Genomic DNA, 26,501 nt, shown 5'->3' with positions numbered 1-26,501 from the left:
TGGTGGTCTGACGGGCCGCCCGAAGCGATTCCCCATATGTGTGAACGTTAGCCTGTTATTTTTTAATTTTCTCATTTGAATGTGCTTTTTACTGGTTAACGGGATATCTGACTATCTGGGAGACCTCCACTTAGGGGGTCCATTCGCGGTAAATAAATTTACTCTGTATAATGGCGGTGGAACGAAATGGTGGCGCTGTTCCGCAATTTGGTAGCCCCGATGAGCGTACATGTATAGCAGCGGGGTGTGGAACTATGCCTTTTGGAGAAATAATCCTGGAGAGTATCTAAGTGGGGATACATACACGGGGAAAAAAAAAAGAAAATAAAAATAAACAGCCTAGCGATTACCTGATCGGTTACCAAGTTGGCTCGTTTCGCATTCCGTACTTTTTTCCTGTGCATAACATACGAGCGAATCATCCGTCGAGAAGAAAAAACTCTTTCTCAGAAAGAGCCTATTGGAGTTATCACAAAATTGTTATGAACTGTTGAGGTGAAATTTTCCACCTTGGTTAGGTCCCCATTTGGTAAGGCGGCCCTCACTTGGGATAACGATAAAAATAAAGGTAAACGTAAAAGGTGCCACTCGAGCGAGGAAACCTTTTTATTAATCGCGCTGCCGAACTGCGCTGACGGGGAAGTCCTACAAACCGTAACATAATTTATCACACCGCGTGTTCCCCATTTAGGCGCGCCATGCAGGCCAGCCAGCTAAGCAGCCACCTGCTACGCAGGGCGTGCATGTTAGATGGCAACACATTTTTACAAGCCAAAAGATACGTGTCGGTGCTAGCGAACGAGTTGAGGAGTGGGCACATATTCCTCCACAATGACAAATATTGCGAGGTGACTGAACAGAGGCAGGTCAAGCAGGGCCGATTGGCCACGACGAACATGGTAAAGCTACAGGGGGTGGGTGAGGCAGAGCACAAACAGCGTGAAGTTCCCACAATGCGCATCCACAAATGTGTACCTCCAGACATGATAAGCACAACGCATATGTAACTGTGCGCAGGGATGTTTTGCCCGTCCATGCAGCGCGCTTAACCATTGAGAGACCTTTCCTTGCTTCGCTTCGCTCCATTCGCTTCGTCTACCCTGTTCGTTTCCCTTCCCCCCGCAGATCTCCTTCATCGACCTGAGCACGTTAAAAAGCTCCTCAGTCAAATTCGCTTGCCAGGCAAAGGTGGAAAAAATTGAACCGGTCAAAACGAACGTGCAGGTACAGTACACGGATAAGCAAAAAAACATAGTCGTCTGTTTGGATGAAAATTATGAAGATATAGAAATACCCATGAACATTTTTGGCATTTCAGAGGAGTACCTGGAGCCCGGTTTGCAAATAATGCTGTTTAAGCACGAGGACAAAATTGTGAAGGTTAATTTGCCTTCATCGCTTCTGGCAACACTGCGCAAGAAATAAAAATTTGGTGTGCGGCTCATTTTGTTATTTCGCCATTCTGTGTATGTGTTTTTTTTTTTTGTTCATTTGCGTGACCTACGAAACCGCAACTAGCATGACAACCGCGTACAAGTGCAATCGCCCAATCGTGATGATGTTGTCGCCCCGCGGGAAGAAACCAAACGGATGTGAAGCAGACATGCAGTCCAACGTGCACACAGTTTGTCTCCCAAAGAATGGCGATAAACGGGGATATAAGAAAAAAAAGCAACATTTATTTTTGGGAGTGAACTGAAAAGGGGCGGACGATGCGTCAAATTTAGATATGTCTTCCCACACAAACGAAAAGGGCTCTGCAGAAGGAGTTGCCCGTTCTGTATTCCCCCCCCAAGGGTTGTTATAACGAAGGTGAAGCAAAAAAGCAAAGGGTGTACAGCACTATATGCGTAAATTTTCATATCGGAATGGTCCTGTGGAAGGGCAACACAATTGGCGCGCTCCTAGGCAGAGGGCATGCCTATTCCGAATAGGCAAATTTACTACACGCATTTGTGCCACACAGGGTGAGAAATTAAAAAAGAAAAAAAATATATACATATACATGTACATAAATTGGTATATACGAATGCCTACCGCCCGTTCTGCTTAACCACTGGGGGAGGAAACCCCACTGCGCGCGGGATGTTCCCCTCAAGGGGAAAAACATTTCTCAAAAAAAAAAAAAAAGAAAGAAGGCAACGTAGGGCATATTTTCTATCCGGGGCGCAAAATTAATTACTGCTCCCTTATGCGTGCCGCTTCTGGTGTGCTGTTCTCTCATCCACGGAACTGCTGAATTTAAACAAGTTAGGAAAAAAAAAAGAAAAAAAAAAAATGAACCATAGACAACATAAAAAGGGTACATAGATTGATTGGCAATAAATTATGCCGACGAGGGAATGTCAAGAACCCCCAAAAGTGATACGATAAAATTAGCAATCCTGAAAGAGGACCAACGAAGGAATTTGGCGAACGAAAAAATGAGGAGGCCTGCGGTAAAGGCATCAAACAGGGACAGTAGGCCGAGAGTTTAAACAAGTCTGATTTTTTGCAGAATGTATAAATAAGGGAAGCGAAGGAAAAAAAAAAAAAAAAAAAAAAAAAAAAAAAAAAAAAACAGACGAAGGAAGGAACGAGCTGGGGTCGCCCATAATACATATCGAACGCCGTAGGACCCACACCGGTTTTTTACTACCCATGAGCAGCGTCACTCCAAAAGGCACAAAAAAAAGAGAAAAAAAATCTTCTCATGAATTTATCACCTCTATATAAGCATTCCCCCTGAACAGCCTCCAAAGGGGTCACCACTTCCCCGAGGTAGTAGAAGTGGCTTTATCTCACACGTCGATAGCAGCGAGTCAATCGGCACATCCCATCAGGAGGGCGCCCTGAAAACACACATATGTATACATATATACATAGATATATACCTATGTGCACATATTTACCTACACCGTGTAACAAATGAAACTGCTGGCGTCGGAGATACTATCGTAGATGCCGCTCCGTACAGAGGGGTCAAATGGAACGATAATAAAACTGTGCCATGTCATACCTTCCCAAACATATAAGCGTCGGGAAGGTCTGCAAAACGAATAACTTGTGCGTTGCAAAGTGGAGGAAGATGATGACGAATCCGCACATGAGTTGTAAAAAAATCGCCATAAGTGGATACTCCGCGGGGGGCGGAAGAAGCGACGTGAGCAGCATTAAGCATGTGAGCCCCGTATGCGCTGCTAATCGTTCTGGAGAAACGGAACCCGGTGCTCCCAACTGTATGGGGGAGCCCGCCTCCAGCCCCACGCCGCCCAGCACATGCGGCGACCCCTCAGGTGAAGTTATTTTAAAAAAAAAATATAATCGAATTTTGTTAATCGAAAAGTACACCAAGTATGACAATCTAAGAAAGCAAGGATTTAAAGACGATTATATTCTGCGCAATTTTTTTTCTGTCTATATTTCTCACTTTACGCATACTCTTATAATGAACAACGTGATTAATATTCTGAGGACAAAGTACAGATCTCACGTGTCGATACTTAAGGCGTATAAGCGGAACATTGACAACATCTGCATCAGCAGCTCTAGTATTTTTTCTCCGGATGCGATTTTCAGCGTGGGTAGGGTGTGCGCCGCTTGCGTCTGCATATTGATATGCTCCACGTGAATGTGTACCCTCCGTCTCCATATTGATGTGCTCCACGTGGGTGCACACATCACATGTGCATTCCGAATTTGCCTTCCCTGTACACACAACGCATGATTAATCCGCCCCCCTTCATTTCCATTTTTCCCTACCAAGGCGGAGACGGAACATACCTGGAATCCGCGCACATAATCGCGAACAAATACATCGTCGAGGAGAACTCTGGAGGGACGAAGAAACACATCGAGCTGGTCGGGATCAACAGCGACCCCAGGAGATCTGAAGGGAAACTCTGTCTGGAATACTTCCATGCAGATCCTGAAAACGAAATAAACTACACTTATGAATCATTTGAAGAATTCGAGGAAATTTATAAAAAAAAAAAAAAAAAAAAATTTCATCTTCACGGATGTGTCCAATTTTATCAGGAATCTCAAAGAGAGAGAGGAAAAGGCCAACAGGGTGATGAGGAGTGATCATTCTGATAAACATCAAATGGAAGAATCGCCTTTCAAAGATGTCAACACGATGGAGTGGATCGTGCAGAATAACAGTTTGTCCTATGAGGGTGTCGACATAAATGAGCAAACCAGTGCCACAGAGAAGGGGGAAGCGGTGGAGGCGGCCGAAGCGGTCCAGCTGAGCAAAAGCAATGAAGCTGGTGATGCTGCCCATCCTGGCTATGCTGCCCACCCACCCCACATGCAACCCTGCAACAACCCGTTCAGCGCCCTGCTCGCCACAGAGCGAGAGCGCTCAGATAATCTCATCATCAGCGCGGAGGAGTACGCCAAGAACATGCTGAAGTGCTTCTTCGAGACGAACAAGCATCGGAAGGTGAATAGGAAGTACATCACGGTGTACATAAAAAAGTGCAACGAGGAAGAAGGAAAAACATACAGAAGCATTAACGAGGTATATATATACGAGGCAGTGAAGAATAATATCTGCACGTACATAAATATAGACAATAAGATAGTGAAGAAGCTAAAGAGTACCGCTCTGCTGATTACAAGTGGGACGGGGTCCACTGCCTGGGCATACAATGTGAACAAAATTGACAAGAAGAAAATGAAAAGTATTATCGACGAATTTGTACGCATACAAAATGATGTAGTGAAGGAGAACATACAACCAATCAACTATGACATTTTTTCTGAGTATATAAATAATTCCATCTCCTTCCATCCAAGTAGCAAACATATGAAGTGTATTGTCAAAGAGCCCGTCGAAAATAGTGTATACGATTCTACCGACCATGTCTACAACTGCCAGTATGTCAATATACGGACCTGCACGAGCAACACCATCGTGTATATTGATGGTATATACAACATTAAGATTCAGCCCAACGACTCGGTCATTCTGAACATAAAGGAGGGTGACTTTATCGTCAGTTACAAGTAGGGGTGTTCCTTTCGCGGTTTCGTCCCATCATGCTAGGATAGTTATAGTGATTTCAGTTTTTTTTTTTTTTTTTTACTCATGTAGCATGCCTTATTTGTTCTTCCATCGTGCCAGACTGTTGCTCTCGCGGCATCCTTACTCCACACATCGCACCACGCGCGTAATTGCGAGTGGAACCGCATGTGCAGAAAGAGCGATTTGCATTGGGGCGCCCCCTCCCCTCTGTTTAGTTCCCCTTCTGCTTAATAATTTTTTTTTTGCATTTCCTTTTCGTTTGTTTGAAAATAGGGTAAATCACAGCTGCCTAGGTTTGAGGCAACTGATAAAGCGCTGTTCATATTTTTTTTTTTTTTTTTTTTTTTTTGGATCAGCCCCGCGTGGAGGCGCTCTACATAGCCACTTCGGCACTGCAGTGTGCAGGTTCGAGAACTGCTGTGTCTTCCCTGCGGCGACTCTTCCAACGAAGCGACTTCACCACGGGAGTTTACTGCTTCGACAAAGCCCCACGTTACTGTGGAGTGGCGGTTCCAAGGAAGAAGTTACAACATACGATTATTTGTCGCGCGGAAAAAAAAAAAATGGAAAAAAAGAAAAATGACGCATTTGGGAATATGTACATTTTTCGCCTCAGTGACAGGGTAGGAAAGGCAGTATATATAAGGCTTCGCCATCCAGGTGTGCCTTGTCTGTGCGTGTGCCAACTTTGGGGGGGTGAACGAGCACTGTCCCATCGGAACAGGTGCAGACATGTGTACATATATATATATATATATGTATGTATATATGTACGCATGAGCACACTTCCTGGCTGATTCGCCCGCGCGCCGCTCACAACTTGTTGAAGGTAATAATCTCGGCCGACTGCACCAGGAAGTCCAGGTCGTCCTCCACGTCTTCATAATTCACATCGTCCCCGTTGGCCCCACCGTCGTCGCCCTCCTCGTCACTGTCGGCGCCGTTTACCTCTCCATCCAGGCCGAGAATCAGCTTCCTTTTCTTCTTGTCCTCCTCATTATCCAAGTCAATGTTTTCTATTTTCTCTATCAAGTCATTCGTATTGACAAAATCGTCATATATAATACAAGACATGTGAAGTTTGTACAGGCCAAATGCTACGGGCAATTTTTTTACTTCCTCACCCCATTTGATATTTTCATCAACAATTTTTTGCTTAACAAGTTTGGGGATTTTACCAATATCAGTGTCAATTGATTTGGGTTTTATTTCGATAATTAAAATGGACCTATTTTTCTCCTTCTCTTTCTGCTTCTTCTTTTTTAATTCTTCTTCTTTCTGTTTTTTTTTCTGTAAGAGAATGCTCTGGTCATTATTATTGCTGTCCCCGAATAGGTCAATATCGTTATCAACATCATCATTTTCTGGGATGTTCTTTTTCTCTGGTGCGTGGCTACGTCCCGCTTTTTTCCCCTTTTCGGAGGGATCCTTAAACTGATCGATGACATAACTGTCTAAGGAGTTGATGTGCTTATACCAACGATACAAATGGGGGTAGGTATCCTTATTTACCACACATTTTATCTGATTAAAGATCTTCAGATCCATGGCACTTAGCATGTGATTTTGGTAGTACGAGTGCTGGGCGAAAAAGGCGTTCAGTTTGGCATAGTCCCCTTCGCCCTTGACGGTTAATAAATTTGCGTTGCTAGCCATGTTGAAAGGGGGGATGTGCAAAAAATGGGAAGCTAAGAGATGTTAAGTAGGTGTTATATTCCGTATGCCACGGGAACGAATGGTTAAAATTGAATGAGCCCAAGAAAGAATCCGATGCTTTGCGCGTCAGGTGAATGTGGTGAATACGGTTAAAATGGTAAACGTGGTGAATACAGTTAAAATGATAAATGCGGTGAATATGGTCAATATGGTAAAAATACGCTTCTTAACAACGGGTGCCACGTACGACTGACCGAATGGAGGAAGAATTATTGGGTACTTTTCGCTAAAATAGCTAAATGATAATTGTTTTTTTTTTTTTTTAAATTCGCATGAACGGCAAGGGGTAAAATATTCACTTTTATGAACTGTTCAGGCGATTTAAGCATTTTTTTTTTTGTTCTCTCTTTTTTCTTTTTCCACTTGATGTTAGCGCTGGGCCAAGAGGAAGAAAAAGATAAAGGGGGGCACCATTGACTCATGCGAAGGGGTAAACAATGCCCCTTTTTCGGGTTCCCCCAGAATAGGGACGATCCACCGATGCCATGCATAGTCGCATGTTAGCAGGCCACAGCATTGCACGATGGGGTATGCCTCGATGGATGTATAAGTATATTATGAGCATACATACTTCGCGCATGTTACCTGTTCATATTTTTCCCCATTGTGCATGGTGCCAGCGCAGGCACTTTTCTCGTCGCGTGAGTGCCATTTTTATCTTCTCTATACTGATGATCTCACATTTTATTTGCCCCTATCACGCGCAAAGGAAAGGAAGTTAAGAGGGAGAATGGTTACAGAAAGGAATACCACATTTTTTTATTAATTTTGTCACCATTTCATTTTTGCAACATTATCTACATGGCCAGGATATTGAAAATTACTTTTTTTTTTTTCGGGGGGTGCTCTTTTGCTAATGTGGAAAGGATCAGCCTGAAACGTAATCCTTAAAACGGATAGAAGATTTACCAATTTTGGAAATTTCCTATTCAAATCGCCTCTCTAAGAGGGCGTTTTCGTGGGGGTCATTTTGTGTAGGACAACATCTAAGCGAAAGATACGTATGCAGGGAGGCCTAATCGGTCAAATTGGCCTAATGAGCTTACGCGCATGGAATAGACTTATCTACACATCTCATGGTTGATGAGACACTCCCCCAATGGTGTTTTTCACTTCACACAGAAGGGAGTGGAAAAAAAGGGGCGTGTAAATTTTGCTTGATTAGGAAAAAGGCACAGAAGCTGCATATTACTCGTTGCGCTATCCCCTCCATAAACACGGGAAGCGGCGAAGGTGAAATAGATTCTCGTGCCGCTCCTGGAGGGGAGCTTGTCCACCGGTACGTTACTGCGTTGGGGGAATGCACAGGCGTGGAAGGCATACTTTTGCACATACGCTTACCGTGTAGAATATAGTTGCCCTTTTTTTTTCTCTCCCACCCCGCTAATTCGATTGTGTAACTTCTCACCCATAACTGTAACAGCACTTGGGAAAATTCACAAAAAAGAAAAATAAAAAAGGAGCGAACCGCGCGATTTGACCCATTATATACAACACGACTATATAGCACTGCACTACTGCGCACGGCCAAGACGGCAGCTAGATTCTGACACCGTCGGGGAAGCTACAAAAAAATGAAGCGGAGAACGGACTTTAAAAGCATATGTGTGGCAACCATCATCGGCGTTTTCAGCGGGTACTACATATTCAACCCGATTGTGGATAAAATGAAAGATAATGTCAACAATGTGAATGAAAAAAATGGAAAACCTGTAAAGTAGTATTTTCGCCATATAGTTATCTCACGTGGCACACCTGAGCAATGTTCGTGCAGATGGATTCATTTTTTTTCTTTTCTTTTTTAACACTCTTTTCGCGTCTCCATTTTTGCAAAGAAACGTTTGTACTGACTCTACTTCTACAACGCGAGCGGGAAGAAGAAACATTTTGATGCGATACCTTAATGTTCGAGCGATGGACTAACCAGGTGGTACGTTTTTTTCTGTTTCAATCGTCCTGTCATTGGTGAAGGAACAGCAGAAAAGGAAGAAAAAAGGAAATTCAAGGGATATGCAAAAGATAAGCACAACAGCGGAATTATGTTCTCAAATCTCCTTGCCAAATCGCGAACGTTTCGCTCTATCCACGTGAAGTATGTTCGAAGCGTTAGGAGAAAGGACAGACTGCCCCCGTTAGGGAATAGCAGTGAAATTCCCCTAGCAGAGGAAAATGCTCATTGCGGGGGTAAGAAGTGGAGGGAGGACGGCCCCGAAAAGTACGCCCATGAGCCGGGAAAAGAAAAAATTCAAATTAATGCTTATGAAATGTCCTTTCCGTTGGCTCCAAACAACATCGGGACAGAAGAATGGAAACACCACTCATCGCACGATAGAGAGTTCCCTCAAGTGTGTCCACAAGGTGATGCCACCACTTTACGAAGGGGAAACAAAAAGTTAAGGAAGTTCAAAATAGTCGCACATGGGAGAGGGACACCCCTCCATAGGGATGCACAAAATGGGGACGCCGTCGAAGGGGGCATCAGGACGGATTACCTAGCTGATACGTTCTCTGAGGGGCATCAAAACGGAGAGGAAATTTGCCCTGATAGTGGCGAAGCAGGTAAAGGGGCTAACCCATTTGTGTCCACCCAAGAGGGAGTTACTCACCGGGATGGAAACAAAGATGCGGGAGAATCCACCAACTCGTTCGCCCAGGGTACCAACAAAGAGAGCACATCATACGAGTTTTTAAAAACCTTATATGGACTGATCGGAGAGAAAAAGGACATCTCCGAGGAGACAGCAAATGACTTAATTGAACAAATGAACGAAATCATCAAGATGGAAAAAGACTTAAAAATTCTGTTTCTTCTCCTACACACCATGAGTAAGCTCGTGTGTATCCACGAATTGGTCGCGAAGTTATCCTCAGAGATAGTCAAAGTAAAGGATAGCGAATTGCTCTCCATCATTCTCCGCATAGTAGTAAATTGCCATTATAAAGATGGAGCACTATTACTCACCCTGATGACTAAGCTGAAGGAGCATATCAAATTAGGGACATGTACAACGCTAGCCATAAGTAACTCCTTTTACAGCTTTGCTCATTTGTACAGAGAAAATTTAATACACTTGGAAGATATTCCCATCGGAGAGATAATTCAAATAATCGGGAATTATAGCAGCTCCTTTTCCCATGCAGAGCTTTTCGAAGTTATCGAGGCGTCTCCCCATTTTGCAATCAGGAAAGAGAAGTCACAAAATGGGAGAGTCAATCAGGCAGATAAGGCTTCCCAACATGTTCATACAAAATTAACCAAATTGCTACACAAAGTGGGGAACTACTTAGTAGGAGAAAACATCGCCAAGAGTACCCCCTTTAAGCAGATCAGGATGATACTGTATTCATATGCCAAGAATAAGACGTACCATGAGAAACTGCTCCTGCATTTATACCCCCCTACGTTGAAGAGAATAAAGGGGTACAATGAGGATCTCCGAGTGGCACACCAATGCAGCAGCGACTATAATCGTGGGGAAAGCGGCTCCCGAGCAGCGTGTGCAGGGTCAGAAGAAGAATCGAAGGAGACTCCTCAACTGATCAGCGAAGCATCGCAAAACCTGACGGATGTACTATACGCATACAGCAAATTCAGCATGTATATAGACGAGCTGTACAACGAAATTTTGCTCCTCCTGCAGCACGTGTACCGACATATGGGTTGTTCAGAATTGTCCCAATGCTTAATATCATTAACAAAGGTGCACTGCAATGTGAGGATCCTGTTGTCCAAAATACACATGGAGAGATTTAATGTGCAGGTGAAATCTTACCGAAATTTTTTTGTCAACTGTACTCCAATCGACTTAATGAATTATCTCCTAAGTTACAGTAAGAATCTATATTTCGAACGGGACGTTTATGACATCATTGGGGATCTCCTCCTTCGCGAAAGGAAGATCAACTCGCTGGAAGGAAGTGATCTGATCAATATCGTTCATGCGTATAGCAAAATTTATTACCTGAACGGCAAGGTGTTTTCTGCGGTGGATAATATTTTGTGTGCAAGGCTTGACAACAACGCAAATTATTTGTCCCCCGAGGAGGCCATAAAATATTTAAATTCGTGTGCGAAATTGTCCTATAAGAACGATAAGATGATTTCCAGAATTGTCGAAATTATCCATAGGAGCAATTTTGTTAATATCGAGATTTTTGAGCTGTTTAAGATGCTCAAAAGTGTGAAGAGGCTACACGTACCATTTGATCGGTTGGAGACGCACATCCGAATGCTCGTGCCCAACGTCACCTTCGACTTCGGCACGTACAGCAACCATTACTACAGGGCCCCCAAGGATCTCCACGTGCGCAGGAAGAAGTGGGTGTGGTAGGCCAGCAGGGAAGAAGCGGGGTGCTCCGATTTGGCGCGCAATGCGTTCAGTTTAGCGGTTTCTTTTGCTCGCCATTTTATGCGGCCATTTTGTGTCGCCACTTTTTGCCCGTATTTTTTGCGGTCATTTTTTCCTCGTATTTTTTGGTCGTCATTTTTTGCCGCCCCTTTTTGGCAGCGCATCCGTGGCCGAAAAAAGCGATCCGTTGAGTTGGAAACAAATTCGCAGCTGCGTTATCATGGACGTTGAGCGGGTTCGCATTTTCCTCATACCACGTTTTGCTCGTTTTTTTTGCTTCCCTTTTTTTATTTCCCGTTTCGCATTTTTTATCCTCAATTTTGAGTTTAATTTCTTTTAATTTCCCCGCGCAACTTACTGGGATAATACCGTTTCTTCTTTCCATTTGCCAATCTCGCCCAATAGAAAACATACTCGGCTTTGGACGGCCCCCAACTAGCACTTTCCCCAGAAAAATTTTCCAACTTCGAGGGATCCTTCCCGTAGCTACGTTGAGGCTTAAGCATAGAAGTAGTCCGCTTCTCCCTTCTTGCATGGTGCTTCCCCTTTAAGACGAGCGGAAAGGACAAAACATGGCCAAGGGACTACGGTCAAAGGTTAAGCGTAGGTTCAGGACGATCAAGCGAATCCACGTGAATGGTAAGCGCTCGATGGGGGGGTGGCGGACGGACGTTGCTTTGGCTTCCGGTTTAGCTCCTTCTGCATCCTCCTGGCTGATCAATACCGTTATCATGATCAGGGTCGCGATCACAATCACGATGACGATTACGATCACCCCTTGTGTCATTTTCTTTTTTCACTTTTTTTTCCAACCCACTTAACAACGCAGAAATTATAGAAAAGCCCAATGTAGTCAAATTGCACAACCAGATAAAGCGATTGAATAAGAAAAGTAAGGATGGAAAAGGAAGAAAAAAAAGAAGAAAAAGAAAAAGAAGAAAAAAAAGAAGAAAAAAAAAAGAACAAGCAGATTGGGAGCACTCCATCGGGGAGGAAGCTTACCTAGTTGTACCATCCACCTTTTTATTAACCTTTCTTCTTTCCTCCTTTTTAGAAAATACACAGGAAGATTTGATTAGACCACCCAATAAGTTTCTCTATCCAGGTAAGGAAATCCATTTTGGTTCTTCCGTGCAGTGTGAATGGTTGCTCACGCTTGAGTTCCAAGTGCGGCCAATGAAAAATTGTTCGCGTTGTAAGGAGAGCGCCACCCCGTGAGTTACTCCCCCCATGAGTTACTCACCCGATGTGTGTCCACTTCCCCCCCCTTAGATGACGAACGAGCGGTGATACCACAGCACAAAAGCCCAAAGGTCATCGACTTCAGGTCCGAAGCCCTACCCCTGTCAGGTAAGTTTTCCCATTCGAAGTCAGCCCCATGCGGGGGGAATTTTACCATTTTTCTTTTTCCCCCACATGGAATGATAAATGTGATGCAAGAGATCCATTCCTTTCTGTCTCTCTAGATGTGTAGCCCTCAAAGGGGGGGGAAGTATCTTGTGGACATGACGTAGTGTAGCCCCTGGTAATCACAATCTCAATCGCAGTTGCCATACAAAACACCTCCATCCATATCATCCCATTTCACCATGCAGGATTCGCAAACGTGGGAAACAGGCGCAAGTACAACTTGAGCGAAAAAATCGAAATAAAAAATCATTTCGGGAACACACCCGGTTTTTTTGACAACATGGAGCTAAACAAGATGATCGACGATATGCACAAGCGATCAGTGGAGGTGATGAGTACCCTTTCGAAGGGTAACGATGTGCAGGGATGAGCTGATCGGCCGAGTAAATGCTTAGACGTATGCGCGTCCTTATATTTTCCACCACGGCATCCTCTCCATTGGACCCTCTCCCAAACACCCCATGAGGAGATATACGCACACTACTCTGTAATGGCATTTGGGCCTTACATCAATTGATGGTTTATTTTTATTTTATTTTTTTTTTTTGACGCAAATTTTTTTGGTAAAATTAAAAAAGGGGGTAAAAGAAAGAAGGGTTTATTGGGACTGTTAAGTTAAAATGAAGAAACAGACAATGCGGGTATCACAGACAGGGTACCACAGGGAAGGTATCATATCGCGGGTGCCCTTCGCACACGTGGACACTTCTTCTTTTCCTTTTTGATGTGTCTGCATGCCAAATGGAGAGGACGCTGTCCCATTTTGGCACTCGCTGTGCAAACAAGACTGCAATGGAGTTTATTCGAACGGGACTTATTTTTTCATCGCAGAGGGTGCTCGATTTGGTGATTTTATCCCTCTACATTGTTTTACCTTTTCTGCATTGGACGGTTTACGCACCGATGGGGCAATCTGTCAAGGTATCTTCACTTCAGCGCGATCTCTCCGCGCGCTAGTTTTTCTTCTTCAATTTTTCCCTCTCTTTGTCCATATCTTTGTCCTTTTCTTTGTCCTTCTCTTTCTCCTTCTCCTTGTCCTCCTCCGCGTCCTTGGATACGTCGAGCTGCTTCTTCTTCTCGGCGTTTATTTTATTTTCAATTTTGTTATTAATCAGATTGTGTAGAGCAATAACCGACCTGGTAATGCTTCCAATGAAGACATTCAGCATGATGTCGTTATTTTTCACCATAAAGGCTTCTAATAGCTCTGGGTTTTCCGTGTCCGGGAGGAGACTAAATACGTTTTGGAGATTGTACAAAATTTTAATGTTCATTTCAATGTTTCCACTGAGAATGTCATTTAGGTAGGCAGAGATTTCGTGGAGCTTCGAGATGAGGCTTTTTAGGGAAGAGAGCTTGTCCCCGACTTTGGTCGCCAGGGTGGACGTTGACACGCTCTTCAGCTCTTTCAGAAGGAATTCTACTCCAACGTCTTCGGCTTCGAACGCGCCTGCGGGGGGGGGGAGCGATGGGGGGAATAAGCAGTAGGAAGTAGGCGGTAGACAAAATACCACTCAACAGATACATTTACACCACCGCTGTCAGGGCTGCATCCTCACTTACCTATCGTGACGGGGATGTGGATGAAGGTCTTCCTGAACTTGTTGTCAGAGATGGCCTTCTCAATGGCCACATAAGCATTAACAGGAAAGATGCTCTGATCCGTGTGCACATTGACCAAAAGGAAGATCGGAGCGTGGTGATATTTGTAAAAAATCTCATTAATAAAAATGTCATTCGGTTTAATGTTAGACCCCGTAGTATACCAGCCGACAATCTTCTCTCGAGTATTAATCTTTCGTATCATATTGAAGAGATTCTCATTGTAATTATCATCGACAAAGAAGATGTTGATATCTTTGATGTCTTCTTCAAATGGGAGGGCGAAACTATTTGTTAGATGTACAACGCCGTCTATTTTTTCTCCAAGGATTGTACCGAGGACTCTCTTTTTTGTGTTACTTGCTATGCGGTTATAATGGTCCACCACTGAGAGGAGGACTATCGGGTGCACCACGACATGTTTACTTAAGTAGATTCTCTCCAACTCATTTTTACTCTTCTCGAAGATGTCATTTTCCATTTTGCTTTGCCTTATCGTGTGGGCGTTACTCAGCGTCGGCGTAATCCTCCACGTGCGGAGGGTACGTAAGGGATAGGCGCTACGGGGGGGGAGCAGTCCCGATGGAGAAGCCGTCCTGCTCGAGAAGCCGTCCCGATGGAGAGACCGCCCTGCTGGAGAAGCCGTCCCCGATGGAGAGACCGTCCTGCTGGAGAAGCCGTCCCGATGGAGAGACCTCCCCCACGATTGATGCCGCGATGCCAACTAAATCCCAGTTGTATACACACAGGTGTACACTGCCACGCGTGTTAAACGCTGGAGGGGAGAAAAGCTCCTCATTACATGCCTCTCACGTGAAGTCACCGCTGGGGGCACAGACGAAATGACGCAGATATTCAAGCACAAAAAAAAGAAAAAGAGAAAAGGAAAGAAAAAAAAATGAACAAAAATGTGCATAAAGAACAAACGAATGAGCGAATTAGCAAATGGGCGCAGGGGGACATATATCCCTGGGGGGACTCGGCCGGTGAAGAAAAAAAGGTCAGGCGTTTTTTTTTCCCCTGAGAAATGCAAAAATGGGAAAAAAAAGAGGAGGAAAGGAGAAAAAGAGAAATGCTACTTCAAGAAAGCCTCCCTAGAAAGGAGCTCCTTCCATTACAACTTAGGTCCCTTTTTTTTCTTCTTCACAAATGCGCAGTGGTGGGCTATGTCCCTCTTCGTGCGTTACCCCAGTTTGGCATTGCCGCCCCTAGCAACTCCGTTGCCCGTCACAGAGAGAAAAAAAAGAAGCCATTTGGGGGGTTGCCTCCCAAGGATCCTAGGCTGCCAGGGATACTAAGGCTACAAGGGCTACGAATTGTACCAATCTCGGTTACGCTCACAACTGCACCCGGGCTGCGCTTGACCAGCATGTCGTCACAAAGCAAATAAAAAAAATGCATACATATATAATAGATATATAATAGGTATATAATACATATATATACATACATGTTAAGCAACCAGGACGTCACGGCGAAGGAGAACATTACCAACTTGACATCTGTTACGTGGCAACAGATTTCTCTTTCCCGTAAGTGGCACCCTTTTGGCGCATATTGACATCGGGGGTGGGGCGGCTCACGGTCAGTGACACGCTGGTTATATCACGCCTAGTGACCCCCCCATTGGGACATCCCCCTACGCACGTCCATCGACGCAATTTGCACAATTGTACCTGCAGGGTCTCACAGTAGGCCGCCCATTTTCGGATGTCTCACGGGGTCACCGTAGACCCCACCCACATGGTTACGAGAAAGGAGCAATAAGAAAAAAAGAGATCTGCGCTGCGAATAAGGGGAAGGCACAAATTTTGTGTGAAACCATCGTAGGCGGTTTCCCAGATTGTGACCTCCTCGTTCCCTCCATCCTACAAATAAAACCTGGAGGGGACCACTTGCCACCCCTTGGCTTCCGCTTAGCCGAGTGGGACACTTTCCCCAAACGTTAGGATGAAAATCCGGAAGCACGACTTCGTCCTCATCGACGATGAACTCAAGTGCAGGCTGCACAAAGTGGTGGACATGAAGATTAAAATAAAAAAAAACTATCTCAATTTAATGTTCCTTGTGAATAAAAAGTACGGATCGACATACACTCACATAAATAACAAATGGGTTAGGAGTAAAAAGAAGAAAAATAAGCTCGACATTGATTTTTATGGAGATATTCATGGAACAAATAAAGACATTTTTCAGAATAGCAATTCGCAGAGATTAACTGAGGAGAACATTGCTGAGTTGAAAGATAATGTCTCAGAAAATCCATACGAAGTTATACAAAAATTGGTCACCAATTCTTCCACATACAAAGACAAAACGGTCATATCCAAATTTAAATATGTCGAGAAGAAATTAAAGAGACACCTGTGTCAGTTTACTGTGTACGAATGTAGTATTGTGAATCTGATCAATTTTTATTACAAGTATTTTCCCGAGAAAGTCTCCTCCGTTAGGGTCGATTATTTGTCCAATTTGTTGTTCCATTTAAATCGAGATGTTCTCGTCATCAGGGAGGACTCCCAACACACTGAACAGAGCAGCGAAGAAAAGGAAGAGACGCAAAAGGTCCATGAGGAGACGGAGAAATCCCATGCGAATGGCGCCTCAGATCAATTAGGCCATGAAGCTCTCCACAGCTTCTCCACTCACAAACCTAATGTAATCATTTATGACGATTCCTTCGGTTTACTAACCAGCATGCTGAACATCATTTATTCTGACCATGTTAATATTTTTTCTCTAATTCATAAAAATGCCTCCAATTCGATCGTCCCTACCTTTGGCATTCCTAAAAGCACCAACGTGGCTAAGATCAGCATCCTGCAGGCGTCACACGCGCCACGACTGAACACCGGGGAGTGGCTCGCCATCGACGGGAGATGCCAGCTCGTTGGGAAGGCGGCATCGGAAGAGGTCCAAGTGATGGATGTGGGAGAAGCGGACGAAGTGGTAGAGGCGGAAGAAGCGGCGGAGGTCGTCCAAGTGGCCGAAATGGCAGACTTGTCAAACGTGGAATGTCGCAAGAGGAGAGTAGACCATGTCGACCAGGTAGACTACATTGACCACCCCGATCATGGAGGGGGCGACCATGTTGGGACTCCCCCCGACGGCAAGACGGACCCGACGAATGAAACAGAGAAGCAAAGTCGGGAGCACCCCTCTGTCGCTCCCCCTCCAAACAAACGTGCAAAGAAGGCCCACGGAGAGGCGGACAACCCAATCGGGTCACCCCCCCCCTTGCAGCTACAACATATGCTGATAAACCACATGAACAACAGCGGAGCGGAAGCATTCGTCGTAATCATATCGAGTGACTTCCTTTACAACACAAACACAGATGTGTCTCTCCTCATCGATACACTCATCAAGGTGTCTTTGAAATTTCTCAAAAATGACAGCAAGCTGATTATTCATACGGACGACTTAAATCTGTGCAGCCTATTTTTGAAGGGCCTAATGGGTACGAGTTCCTTCATAAACATAAAGCTGAATGAATTTGTGTTACGAGAGCAGCAAGTTTTGAAGCGGCGAACGCATCCAGTGATAAAAAATGCCAAACTGGCCGATGGGTTTCTCTTAACTGCGCTCAAGGTGGAGGGAGCCGCGTAGATTGGTTCACCTCGCAGGCCACAAAATGGGCACAAAATGAGCAGAAGTAGGTATAAGTATGTAGAAGTACGTACATATGTGCCTGTCTGCGTGTGTACTTGATGCGCATTTCTGTGCATGCGAAGGGGGACACACGACTATCACGACTTATCAACGCAGGGGATTAGGAACCCCCGCCGGTGAGCAACGCCTATCTTTTGCTGTTCCCCGTTTGAATAGACAGCCTAATTTCTGGAGACATGGTTAAAATACGTTGTGCTGCCCCTTGGAAGACTTGAATTTATTTTTTCGTTCCTTCGAAATTTGAACCTTATCCATTTTTTTTTTCTTCTCCTCCAACTTCTTCCTTCGCAATTCCATTTGTTCGACTTTTTTCTCGTACAACGCTTTTAAGCTTTCTGGGATTTTCGCTGTGCTGAGGTGTTTTATTGCGTTTGGCGGAGTCACTTTAACGGCGTAGTTGGCAGCTGAGCATCTGAGCAGTGACTTGGGAAGGAAGCCGCTGAGTGCCATTTGGAGGGGGGAACACGACGGTTAGTAGTTTCTCGTCTTTCTGTCAGGTGACCCTTTGAGGTGTATTCCGTCACTTCCGGCAAAAAAAAAAAGGTGAAAAAAAGAGGTCCCCAAGTTTGTGCATCCCTCCCTAAAGTAGCCTCCGTTTGTGTCTCCTCTTCGCCTGTCTGGCTTTCTCCCCCGTCGCGCTTTTCATCAGTAATGGTTGCCCCCCTCAGGGAAGATACTCTGCCGAACAGTTCAACGAAGTGACTTCCACATGAAACAGGGTGTTCATTGCGCGTGGATTATCAGACTGAAGTGCCAGCTATCTCCTTGTGCATGTAAGCAGCGCAACTCGACGTAAAGGGTAAGAAAAACTGTTGTGTTCCCAGGGGTGCAAAGGGAAGGCGCAGAAAAATTCCACCAAAGAGGTAAGAAAGAATATATAATCTCAGAATGACGCGATACATGAAGGGTGAAGGAAAAAAAAAAAGTTCCCCGCAGGCCTTTTCGCACAAAATGGGACGTAGCCGCCTTGCCTGATCCTTTTCACCACAGAAATGTAATCAGCAAAATGTGAGGAAGTCCTGACCTGAAGAAATTACTTCTGTGGAGAAGCGACTGAAGATGTATACTCGCTTGAGGGAGAGCCGCCACCTGTCCCTTCTACCAATTGGGTAACCTCTGCTGCTTTGACTTAAACACCACTGGGTTAAAAAAAAAAAAAAAAAAAACTCCGCCACAATTTCATGGATGTATAAACGCAATGCCACGATTTCCATTTCGACATCCACCTCGATGCGTATACGTTTGCCCCCCTTTTGAGATGCCCACGGTGCTGTTCAGGTCGCTGAGGCTCAGCCCGTTTTGCGCCACGCCTGCATCGCAGAGATGCTCCTCCCCGCTGTGATGCTCTTCCCCGCAGTGTTCCTCACCTGCTGCTGCCCCCTTGCACTTCATGGTGAGCTGCTTCTTAAAATGCTTAAAGAACATCCTACACCTTTTGTCATTCACGTCCTCCTCGCTGGAGTCGTCCATATGGTCTCCTCCCCTCCCGGGAGTTACACCGCTGAAGAAGTTAGAGTCTCCGATGAGGTAACCCAATTTATTCATGACTTCCGATATGGATCCCATTTTCGCATCAACCGCATCTGCTATATTTGTAGTACGACGTTCTTTACCTCTGGTACTACTTTGGCTAGTTGAATCTACACAGTTAAGTCCCCCCGTTGCGAAACATTCCCTTTTAAAGTGCATATGGGTTTCCCGTTTGTTCAGATCTTGTTGGTAATTTACTGAGCTGCGTTTCAGTGTGGAGTTGTCAGTCATATGTTCGTAGAAGGACAGGTGGATTCTATCTCTGTGTGTTTTTTTATGCACATTTCGATGAACACTTCCCTGCCCACTTCTCACATCCGGGCTGTACGTAGCGGTGAAGAATCGATCCAGTAAAGTGGAACTCCTCATATCGTCATTGTAATAAACACCGTCGGGAAAATTTAAAACGGCTGAACTGCAGGTAGCTTTTTTTGAAAAATTCTCCATTTTTGTCATTTTTAAGAAATCCAACAGTGCATCAGACTTGGATCGTAGGAGACACTTCTGCAGGATGTCGTCTTTTTCTTTTAATATTTTTTTGTTGAAAAAAATCGCAAAGTCGTCAGTCCTGAAAATTTTGGGCTTACCAAAGCAGGGTTTCTCATGGCTTCTACTGGAGGTAAGCTTTGGTTTGTTCTTCTGCGTACCTTCACTCACGCGGTGATCATGCGGGGTCTTATCTCTGTGTGAAGATCCAACATGGTGTGGTGGGCTCTTCATAACGCTCCTTTCTTCTGTGCTGTTACTCTCTATGGGGTGATCCCTGTAATGCTTGTGCGTCTGCTTAGCCTCGTTGCCGTCCCGCTTCTCCTCCAACAGTGCCAACTTCCTGAGAGCTTCTTTCTTCTCGCTCCGTTTTAGTGCCCCCTCCAGGATGGACACAGCATATAGTCTACTATTGATGAACTTGCGTATGCTCCTCTTCTCTTCCTGCGTCGGTGGGGGCGGGAAAAAAGGAACAGCGAATGGTTGTGTTGTTCTAAAGACAACATTGGGGTGGCTCGTTTCGCGGCTCCGTCCATTTTGTCGCTCCCTCCATTTTGCGCCTTTCCCCGAGTGTATTATTCGCCCCCTCGGCGTAGCTACACCTAGAGGTGCTCGCCTCCCCGACGAACTCACCTGCCGCCGGTGACACGACCCGATCACGGAAAAGAAAGAAGACAACTGCCTGTGCATGTGCCTCCTCAGGAAGAGGCACAACAAAATGGAGAAAAATTTCAGGTACTTTTTCTTCTTCCGCTGATCGTGGATGTCCACATCGATGAAGCTGTCAATCAGCGTGTTTGTCAGTACCTTCCTCTGGGAAAGCTGTCTATACAGTTTTAAATTCTCTCTGCTGTTTTTTTTTGCATATGGAGATACCCCCGATACATTGTAGTGTGCGACTTCCCTCTTTTGGAAGGCCTCCTCCATGCTCACTTCCTTCCCGTTGTTGTGGTTGTTCCTGTTGCTGTTCTTCTTCCTGTTGTTGTTCTTCTTCTCCTCCCTTAGCGGCGTTTCTTCTTTATCTCCATCCTGTGGTAGTCCTTCCCCCATGGGTCTGGGAATTCCCTTTTCGGAACAATTTCCCTCGTTTGGCACTTTTTGAAAAGAACGCAAGGGAATATCTCCCCTCCGAGGGAATGCGTACTGTATGGCTCGTTCCGACACTGCGGAAAGGGAGCCCTGCTTCTTATCTCCAGGATGGTTCTCCCCTGAGGAAACAATCTTGGAATATGTTTTGTAGACAGGACGGAGGCCTCTTACCAAGGAATGTTTCTTCCATCTTGTTACGTAATTAAAGATTTTCTTTTTTAAAATGTTACTAATTGTGTTTATTGATAAAATGATTTTTTTTTTCTTCTTATCTTGTTCATATAGCTTCTGTTTCTTCGCTTCTATCAGGAGAACCTCCTCACTATTGACAAGATAGGCTGTTTTGTGATACTCATTTGGGGGGGGAAGACACTCCGGGGGGTGGGCCTGACTGCCGCCTTTTTTTGTTTTACCTTCGCCTATCCAGCTAAGTTCACTGAAGTGATTACTCTCGAGGAGATCAGTATCTGTATGTTTGCCACTCGCTTGGAAGAAGCCTGTCCTTTTTTGGAAAGAGTTTATTCTCTTCCCTTCTCCATCGCTACAAATTCGTTTTGGGTCCACCAGGTAAGCATATTTCTTCTTCCCTTTCGGTGGGTGCGTTTTGAGTGGATCTGCGAGAGGGTTCTTACCATTCTGTTGGAGTTGCTGAACAGACAGATGGGTTTGCTTAACGCTCGGGTGAGGCTGCTTCACATAGAGATGCACGCTCTCCTCAACCCCCCCTTCATACGCTTCAACTCCATGCCGCTGTATCTTCTGCACTGGATGAAGTTTCACCCCACTGTCATATCGAAACTGACTCTGCTCCTTCTCTGTCTCGTAGTGGAAGTTACCCCATGGGTGATTACCGGAACTTTCTTCGAGGGGGACATACGGGGCGGGTCTTGTTCCATCATACGTGGTACACTCTTCTTCAAAACAGTTTATGTGCCTGTTTTTGTGGAGAGGGTTAGGAATCCCTCCGTGGTTGTGGTTGCCCCTATCACGGCTTCGCTGGGAATACTCACCGTCGCTATGCTGATGATAGTGCCGTTCCCTTAGGTTACCATAAGGGAAGTGCTCTTTATATTGCTTTCTCCCCCTTGGGTGTGATACCTCCCCCTTTCGACTTCTTCCCTGTTCATATGGTATCGGGAATTCACTGCCGTTACCATTCTCTCCAGCGTAGTTATCCCTAATGGATACGTGTATTTGTTTCTTCCCTTTGGTTTTATCTTGTATGGTTTGCCATGTTTGCTCATCTCCGTGAAAGGTTCTCATATCCCCCACATTGCAGTTACCCCCTTGAAATTTCCCGTTTTGTTTGTTCCATTGAATGTTGACGTCTAGGTTTATGTTGACTTGTTGCTTCGCATGGTGAGGAGGACACAGGTTGTTTTCCCCCTCCAGGGGTCTGTCTTTTGTCCCTTTTTCCAGATCGCTATCGCTAGAAGACATCCCATATTGACCAAGAAGGGGGCCCACTTTGCCGCTGCATTCGGAACAGCCATTTTTTGTTTCTCCTTTTTCACCTGAACAACAATATTTTTTTTTCCCAAAATGGATATTGGCATTCTTTTCGCTTAATCCCTTTCGCTGTTTGATATTTTTTTCTTCCTTCTTTTGGTAAAATGTGATTAGTTTTTTTTTCCCCTTTTTTTTCTCTGTGCCTGGGTTTATCTCATTGGGACAACTGTTCTCATTCCGTTTGTCCTTCCTCTGATTTGCGGCGTCGTTTAGGTACCTTTCCTTGATTTCGTTCAGGGAGATGACTCGCTTTTCGCAGTTCTGCCCCTTCCTGTGCATCCATCTGATGGTAGTCATCGCGAAGGCTGAAGCGGGGGAGAATCGGCCAAGCGACTGGACAAACTGCGAAGTGGAGAAGAAGCTTCCATGTACCTATTTGCCGAATCCGTCCATGTGTATCCGTGTAGACGCTCTACAAATGATGCGGTTGCGTAGGACCTTCCCTCGCCTCGCTTATTAGGGGTTCCAAATAGAAACAGGACCAAAAACGCAACGTTTCTACAATCGGAGAGTGGTGGGACTGCGCTATCGGACTGGTATCATCCTGTGTAGGGGGTTCACAATACGTTCTTCCACCTCGCAGTGCACTTCATTCCGATTCACTTGCCTCCATTTCGCTCCGCTGGGTTTTTTTTTTTTTTTTTCTCCCTTTGTCAATCCGCTTGCACTCCAAATGGTGTGTCTTTTTAAAGCAAAGATAAAAGGCTTCATTCGTTTTTAAAACAAACATAATTTTTTGTTTAAAAAAAAAAGAAAAAAAATGGGATAATTAATGGCACAACATGGACAAGTAAGAAAAGATATCTTTCGTGTAATATGTTCACGGGAAGAGGACATAAAAAGAAATCCCCCTGGAGGAATGATTTCTCAAAAAGGCTGCACATATGCTCCTGGAAGGGAGATAAATTACAAGGGGGGGAGGGGCTAACAAAAAGGGCGATGAAGAGATGACGTGCGAGGTGAGCACAGCCGTTACCCTAACTCGTCCATGAAAAAAGGGGAGTGAACAAAGGAGTGCCATTTTTACACAAAAAAGAGGGGTGAAAATAGGGGTAAAAATAGGGGTAAGAATAGGGGTAAGAATAGGGGTAAAAATAGGGGTAAAAATAGGGGTGAAAATAGGGGTAAAAATAGAGGTAAAAATAGAGGTAAAAATTGGGGTAAAAATTGGGGTAATAATTGGCCTAATAATTGGGGTAATAAAAACTGCGTAGAAGGGTTTGCCCCCAATGAGGCAACAAACAGCACAAAGGACGGCCCCCAGAAGGTGCAAAACTCTGCGCCCACAAATCGCTTGCACAGATGAAGCATCATCCGCACCACGTTTTTAATTCGATGTGGTCTGCAACGAATTGGTGCAATTTGGTTAAGACTTCGAACTGCATCTTCGTTTTACTGCCTGCTTTACCACTTCATTTTAAAAGGTCCATTCCCATTACGAAAGCGCTCCCACATTGGCTACTTCTCGCGTGAAGAGGGGAAAGACACCAACTGGATTGATTAACTCGGTCGACTGTGTTACTTCGTCTAATCCTCCCAATGAGGGGAAAAAAATTAACATCGAAAAGAGGCTGTAGGATCTTAATGGGTATTTTTTCCGATGATAAAAAAAGACATGATTATTTTATGCCAAATCTGAGGGCCCTGGCTTTCATTTTATCACTCTGTATGGGGGAAGAAGGGTTTTCATGGGTTGCCATAGCAGTACGATGCTAAAGGAGAAGACACACCTCCACGTATGAGGTCTTTTTCATGGGAGGTTTGCTTTGGTAATAACCACATTGAGGTGTTGCATCGCCCAGTCACGCGTAAGATGTGGTGTCACCTCCCCTGCCGGTGCGCTCAAAGGATAGCAGCAAAGGGGGAATACATATATATATATATATATAATCACGCGCGGCAGTTGGGCGTGGGGCTTACGTCTTGGACCAGGCCGAACCTCTCGGCGCGTTTCCTCTTCATTTGGGAGTCGTTCAGAGTATCCTGCGAAACGGGAAGAAATAGCGCAACGAACGTGATTAGGTAAGAATGACGAAGAAAAAAAAAAAAGAAAGTAGAAAATGCAAATTTAACGAAATGGAAATTGCGGGGGGGGGGTGGTCATGTCAATTTTAGCACAGTTGGCTTTGTTACATTCTTCAGGCCGAAGCGTTCCGCTCGCTTCCTTTTGTTCTCCTCTTCCATTTTTTTAGTCACAATGCAGAATCTGTAAAAATGGGGTAGGGTGCGATCATGTCAAGTGAGCTAATGTGGAGGTATACCCCTTAGTGAGGGTACAACCCAGTAAGAAAAATGCACATTCATCCTTTTTTTTTTTTTTTTTTTTTTCTTTTGTCCATTTGGGTGCTTCTCTATTACCTCTTGGCTCTGGACTCCAGGACCTCATCCTTGGAGACGAAGCCTGCATTGGGAAATGGGTAGAAAACGAGTCAGGAAAAAATTGGGTATCAAATTAGGAGGAAAATTGAGGAGAAATGTCTGCACTGCACGAACGACGCAATGTTGTGTGTCCATCCTGTTGATGCACTTTTACCGAATCGCTTCTTTCGCAGCTCCCTCTTTTTCTCCTCCGTCAGGTAGAGATTATCTTCTGGAAAAAAAAAAAAAAAATGACAACAGAAATGACTAGGCAGTTAAGGCGACCTGAATGGTGGCTGCCGGTGATGAGTCGCGCAACCACGGCAACCTCGGTGCGTAGATGTAGACAGATGCACATGCATTTTGGCGTGTTTACGCTTGGACGTTTTGGTGCTGTCACCCCTGCGGGCTAGCCTGTATTGCGAACCTGGGGCGGAAAGAATATTCTTCTGCAGGGTGTTCTTCGTGGACAAGGAAGTCTCCGAAAAGGTAATTTTAGGAATGACCATTTTGGTTTTCTTGTCCTGATCATTATTCTGACTTAAGTTTTCATTTGCATCCGCTTTCTCATCATTTTTGTGATACTTGGATCCTTCATCGTTGGCATTCGAAGTTAAAATGTTTTTAAAATAATTTTTCATTTTTCCTATGTCAGCTCTCTTAAAATCTTCCTCTCTGTTATTAACTGATAAAACTTTTTTTTTTTTTTGAGACCCAATATATGGTGATGACGACGACTTGTAATTGATATTTTCTTCTTCTTCGCTTCCTACGTGGCTTCCTCCTTCTATGTGATTATTATCCTTTTCGGATTTGTCCACATTTGCCTCTGCGTTGTTCGCATTTCCTCCTTGTGCATCGGTGGACGATGACGCTTCGAGATTTGTCCCCTGCTCGGAGTTCCCTTTAGTGCTCCCACTATTCAATATGTATGGACTACTCACCAGATGGGGATTTTCTTTTTCATAATTTAACAGGCGTTCTAGAAGCTCGTTCTGCTCGATTTTTTTCGTTCATTCGGATGATAAAAAAAGGGTGGGGGGCAAAAATAAGCGTAAGTGAATTGAATGAGCGGTAAAACGGCATAGGCAATTTTTTTTTTTTTTTTCTTAATTTCGCTCCCATTGCGTAGCGGTTACGGCGGCGGGGGCAGACATTCCATGGGAATAATATACAAATGTATTTAACATGCATGTATCGATGTATGGTATGGTATTATGCACGTATATATTTATAGGTATATATATACATATATATATCTTCATGCGCCCGCAATGGCAAAGCGGCTATGAGCGACGTAGGCGCACGTGCGACGGACCCGAAAAACGACAACGTAATCCGGCGCGCGCCTTTCGAAATATATTTTTTTCTGCATAACTGTGGAGGTCGGAATGGGCCGTAGTACGTGGGCAAGTGAGCGGGCAGATGGGTCAGGAGATAAATGAAGGAACAGATAAGAAAAAATAGAAACGGTACAAACATGTAGAGACATATACCTGTATCTAAATACGCACCTACAGGTTCACTAACGCAACATTGACAACGTGGCAACCGCATTCTGCAGCCTCGATTTTTTCCTTTTGTTGTCAAGGCGCAGGGTCATAAAAAGTATCTGTGTCACCACCGCGTGCTCGCAACTTTACGACGTTGTATTATGTAAGGGTTGTTGTACCTTCTTTCCATGGGACGGAAGTCCCCTTTTGGCTAACAGGTCCTTTAACTCCGAACACTTCAGATTCTGATAGTTCATTTTGCGACAGTTTTTTCTC

General features: G+C 44.7%; 11 protein-coding genes across 11 annotated transcripts; 6 read left to right on the top strand and 5 right to left on the bottom strand.

The window, feature by feature from the left end:
* Window positions 1–698: 698 nt before the first annotated feature.
* Window positions 699–1,425, top strand: C922_01570 (hypothetical protein; the record flags this gene model as incomplete). The annotated part of the gene is made up of 2 exons (XM_008817173.1): window positions 699–899; window positions 1,126–1,425. 2 exons carry the CDS (start codon window positions 699–701, stop codon window positions 1,423–1,425), a joined length of 501 nt encoding a protein of 166 aa, XP_008815395.1.
* Window positions 1,426–2,989: 1,564 nt separating this feature from the next.
* C922_01569 (hypothetical protein) lies at window positions 2,990–4,065 on the top strand (the record flags this gene model as incomplete). The annotated part of the gene is made up of 2 exons (XM_008817172.1): window positions 2,990–3,563; window positions 3,746–4,065. The coding sequence occupies 2 exons, from the start codon at window positions 2,990–2,992 to the stop codon at window positions 4,063–4,065; spliced, it is 894 nt and encodes a 297-aa protein (XP_008815394.1).
* A 19-nt stretch (window positions 4,066–4,084) lies between these two features.
* Window positions 4,085–4,996, top strand: C922_01568 (hypothetical protein; the record flags this gene model as incomplete). Its single annotated transcript, XM_008817171.1, has 1 exon — window positions 4,085–4,996. The coding sequence occupies one exon, from the start codon at window positions 4,085–4,087 to the stop codon at window positions 4,994–4,996; it is 912 nt and encodes a 303-aa protein (XP_008815393.1).
* An 828-nt stretch (window positions 4,997–5,824) lies between these two features.
* C922_01567 (elongation factor 1-beta) lies at window positions 5,825–6,667 on the bottom strand (the record flags this gene model as incomplete). The annotated part of the gene is made up of 1 exon (XM_008817170.1): window positions 5,825–6,667. The coding sequence occupies one exon, from the start codon at window positions 6,665–6,667 to the stop codon at window positions 5,825–5,827; it is 843 nt and encodes a 280-aa protein (XP_008815392.1).
* A 1,634-nt stretch (window positions 6,668–8,301) lies between these two features.
* C922_01566 (hypothetical protein) lies at window positions 8,302–11,058 on the top strand (the record flags this gene model as incomplete). Its single annotated transcript, XM_008817169.1, has 2 exons — window positions 8,302–8,439; window positions 8,821–11,058. 2 exons carry the CDS (start codon window positions 8,302–8,304, stop codon window positions 11,056–11,058), a joined length of 2,376 nt encoding a protein of 791 aa, XP_008815391.1.
* Window positions 11,059–11,648: 590 nt separating this feature from the next.
* C922_01565 (hypothetical protein) lies at window positions 11,649–12,856 on the top strand (the record flags this gene model as incomplete). The annotated part of the gene is made up of 5 exons (XM_008817168.1): window positions 11,649–11,715; window positions 11,906–11,968; window positions 12,131–12,181; window positions 12,349–12,426; window positions 12,672–12,856. 5 exons carry the CDS (start codon window positions 11,649–11,651, stop codon window positions 12,854–12,856), a joined length of 444 nt encoding a protein of 147 aa, XP_008815390.1.
* A 583-nt stretch (window positions 12,857–13,439) lies between these two features.
* Window positions 13,440–14,569, bottom strand: C922_01564 (26S proteasome regulatory subunit N8; the record flags this gene model as incomplete). The annotated part of the gene is made up of 2 exons (XM_008817167.1): window positions 13,440–13,936; window positions 14,050–14,569. The coding sequence occupies 2 exons, from the start codon at window positions 14,567–14,569 to the stop codon at window positions 13,440–13,442; spliced, it is 1,017 nt and encodes a 338-aa protein (XP_008815389.1).
* A 1,469-nt stretch (window positions 14,570–16,038) lies between these two features.
* Window positions 16,039–17,697, top strand: C922_01563 (hypothetical protein; the record flags this gene model as incomplete). Its single annotated transcript, XM_008817166.1, has 1 exon — window positions 16,039–17,697. The coding sequence occupies one exon, from the start codon at window positions 16,039–16,041 to the stop codon at window positions 17,695–17,697; it is 1,659 nt and encodes a 552-aa protein (XP_008815388.1).
* A 243-nt stretch (window positions 17,698–17,940) lies between these two features.
* C922_01562 (hypothetical protein) lies at window positions 17,941–18,210 on the bottom strand (the record flags this gene model as incomplete). Its single annotated transcript, XM_008817165.1, has 1 exon — window positions 17,941–18,210. The coding sequence occupies one exon, from the start codon at window positions 18,208–18,210 to the stop codon at window positions 17,941–17,943; it is 270 nt and encodes an 89-aa protein (XP_008815387.1).
* A 729-nt stretch (window positions 18,211–18,939) lies between these two features.
* C922_01561 (hypothetical protein) lies at window positions 18,940–22,671 on the bottom strand (the record flags this gene model as incomplete). The annotated part of the gene is made up of 2 exons (XM_008817164.1): window positions 18,940–20,220; window positions 20,410–22,671. The coding sequence occupies 2 exons, from the start codon at window positions 22,669–22,671 to the stop codon at window positions 18,940–18,942; spliced, it is 3,543 nt and encodes a 1,180-aa protein (XP_008815386.1).
* A 1,322-nt stretch (window positions 22,672–23,993) lies between these two features.
* C922_01560 (hypothetical protein) lies at window positions 23,994–26,482 on the bottom strand (the record flags this gene model as incomplete). Its single annotated transcript, XM_008817163.1, has 7 exons — window positions 23,994–24,038; window positions 24,295–24,357; window positions 24,508–24,580; window positions 24,733–24,775; window positions 24,908–24,964; window positions 25,109–25,727; window positions 26,405–26,482. 7 exons carry the CDS (start codon window positions 26,480–26,482, stop codon window positions 23,994–23,996), a joined length of 978 nt encoding a protein of 325 aa, XP_008815385.1.
* Between the last annotated feature and the right edge of the window lie 19 nt (window positions 26,483–26,501).

The sequence above is a fragment of the Plasmodium inui genome (genome assembly GCF_000524495.1).
Source record: "Plasmodium inui San Antonio 1 unplaced genomic scaffold supercont1.5, whole genome shotgun sequence".
NCBI lineage: Eukaryota > Apicomplexa > Aconoidasida > Haemosporida > Plasmodiidae > Plasmodium > Plasmodium inui.
Note: the sequence above shows the minus strand (reverse complement) of the source record. Positions and strands in the feature narration are given on the sequence as shown.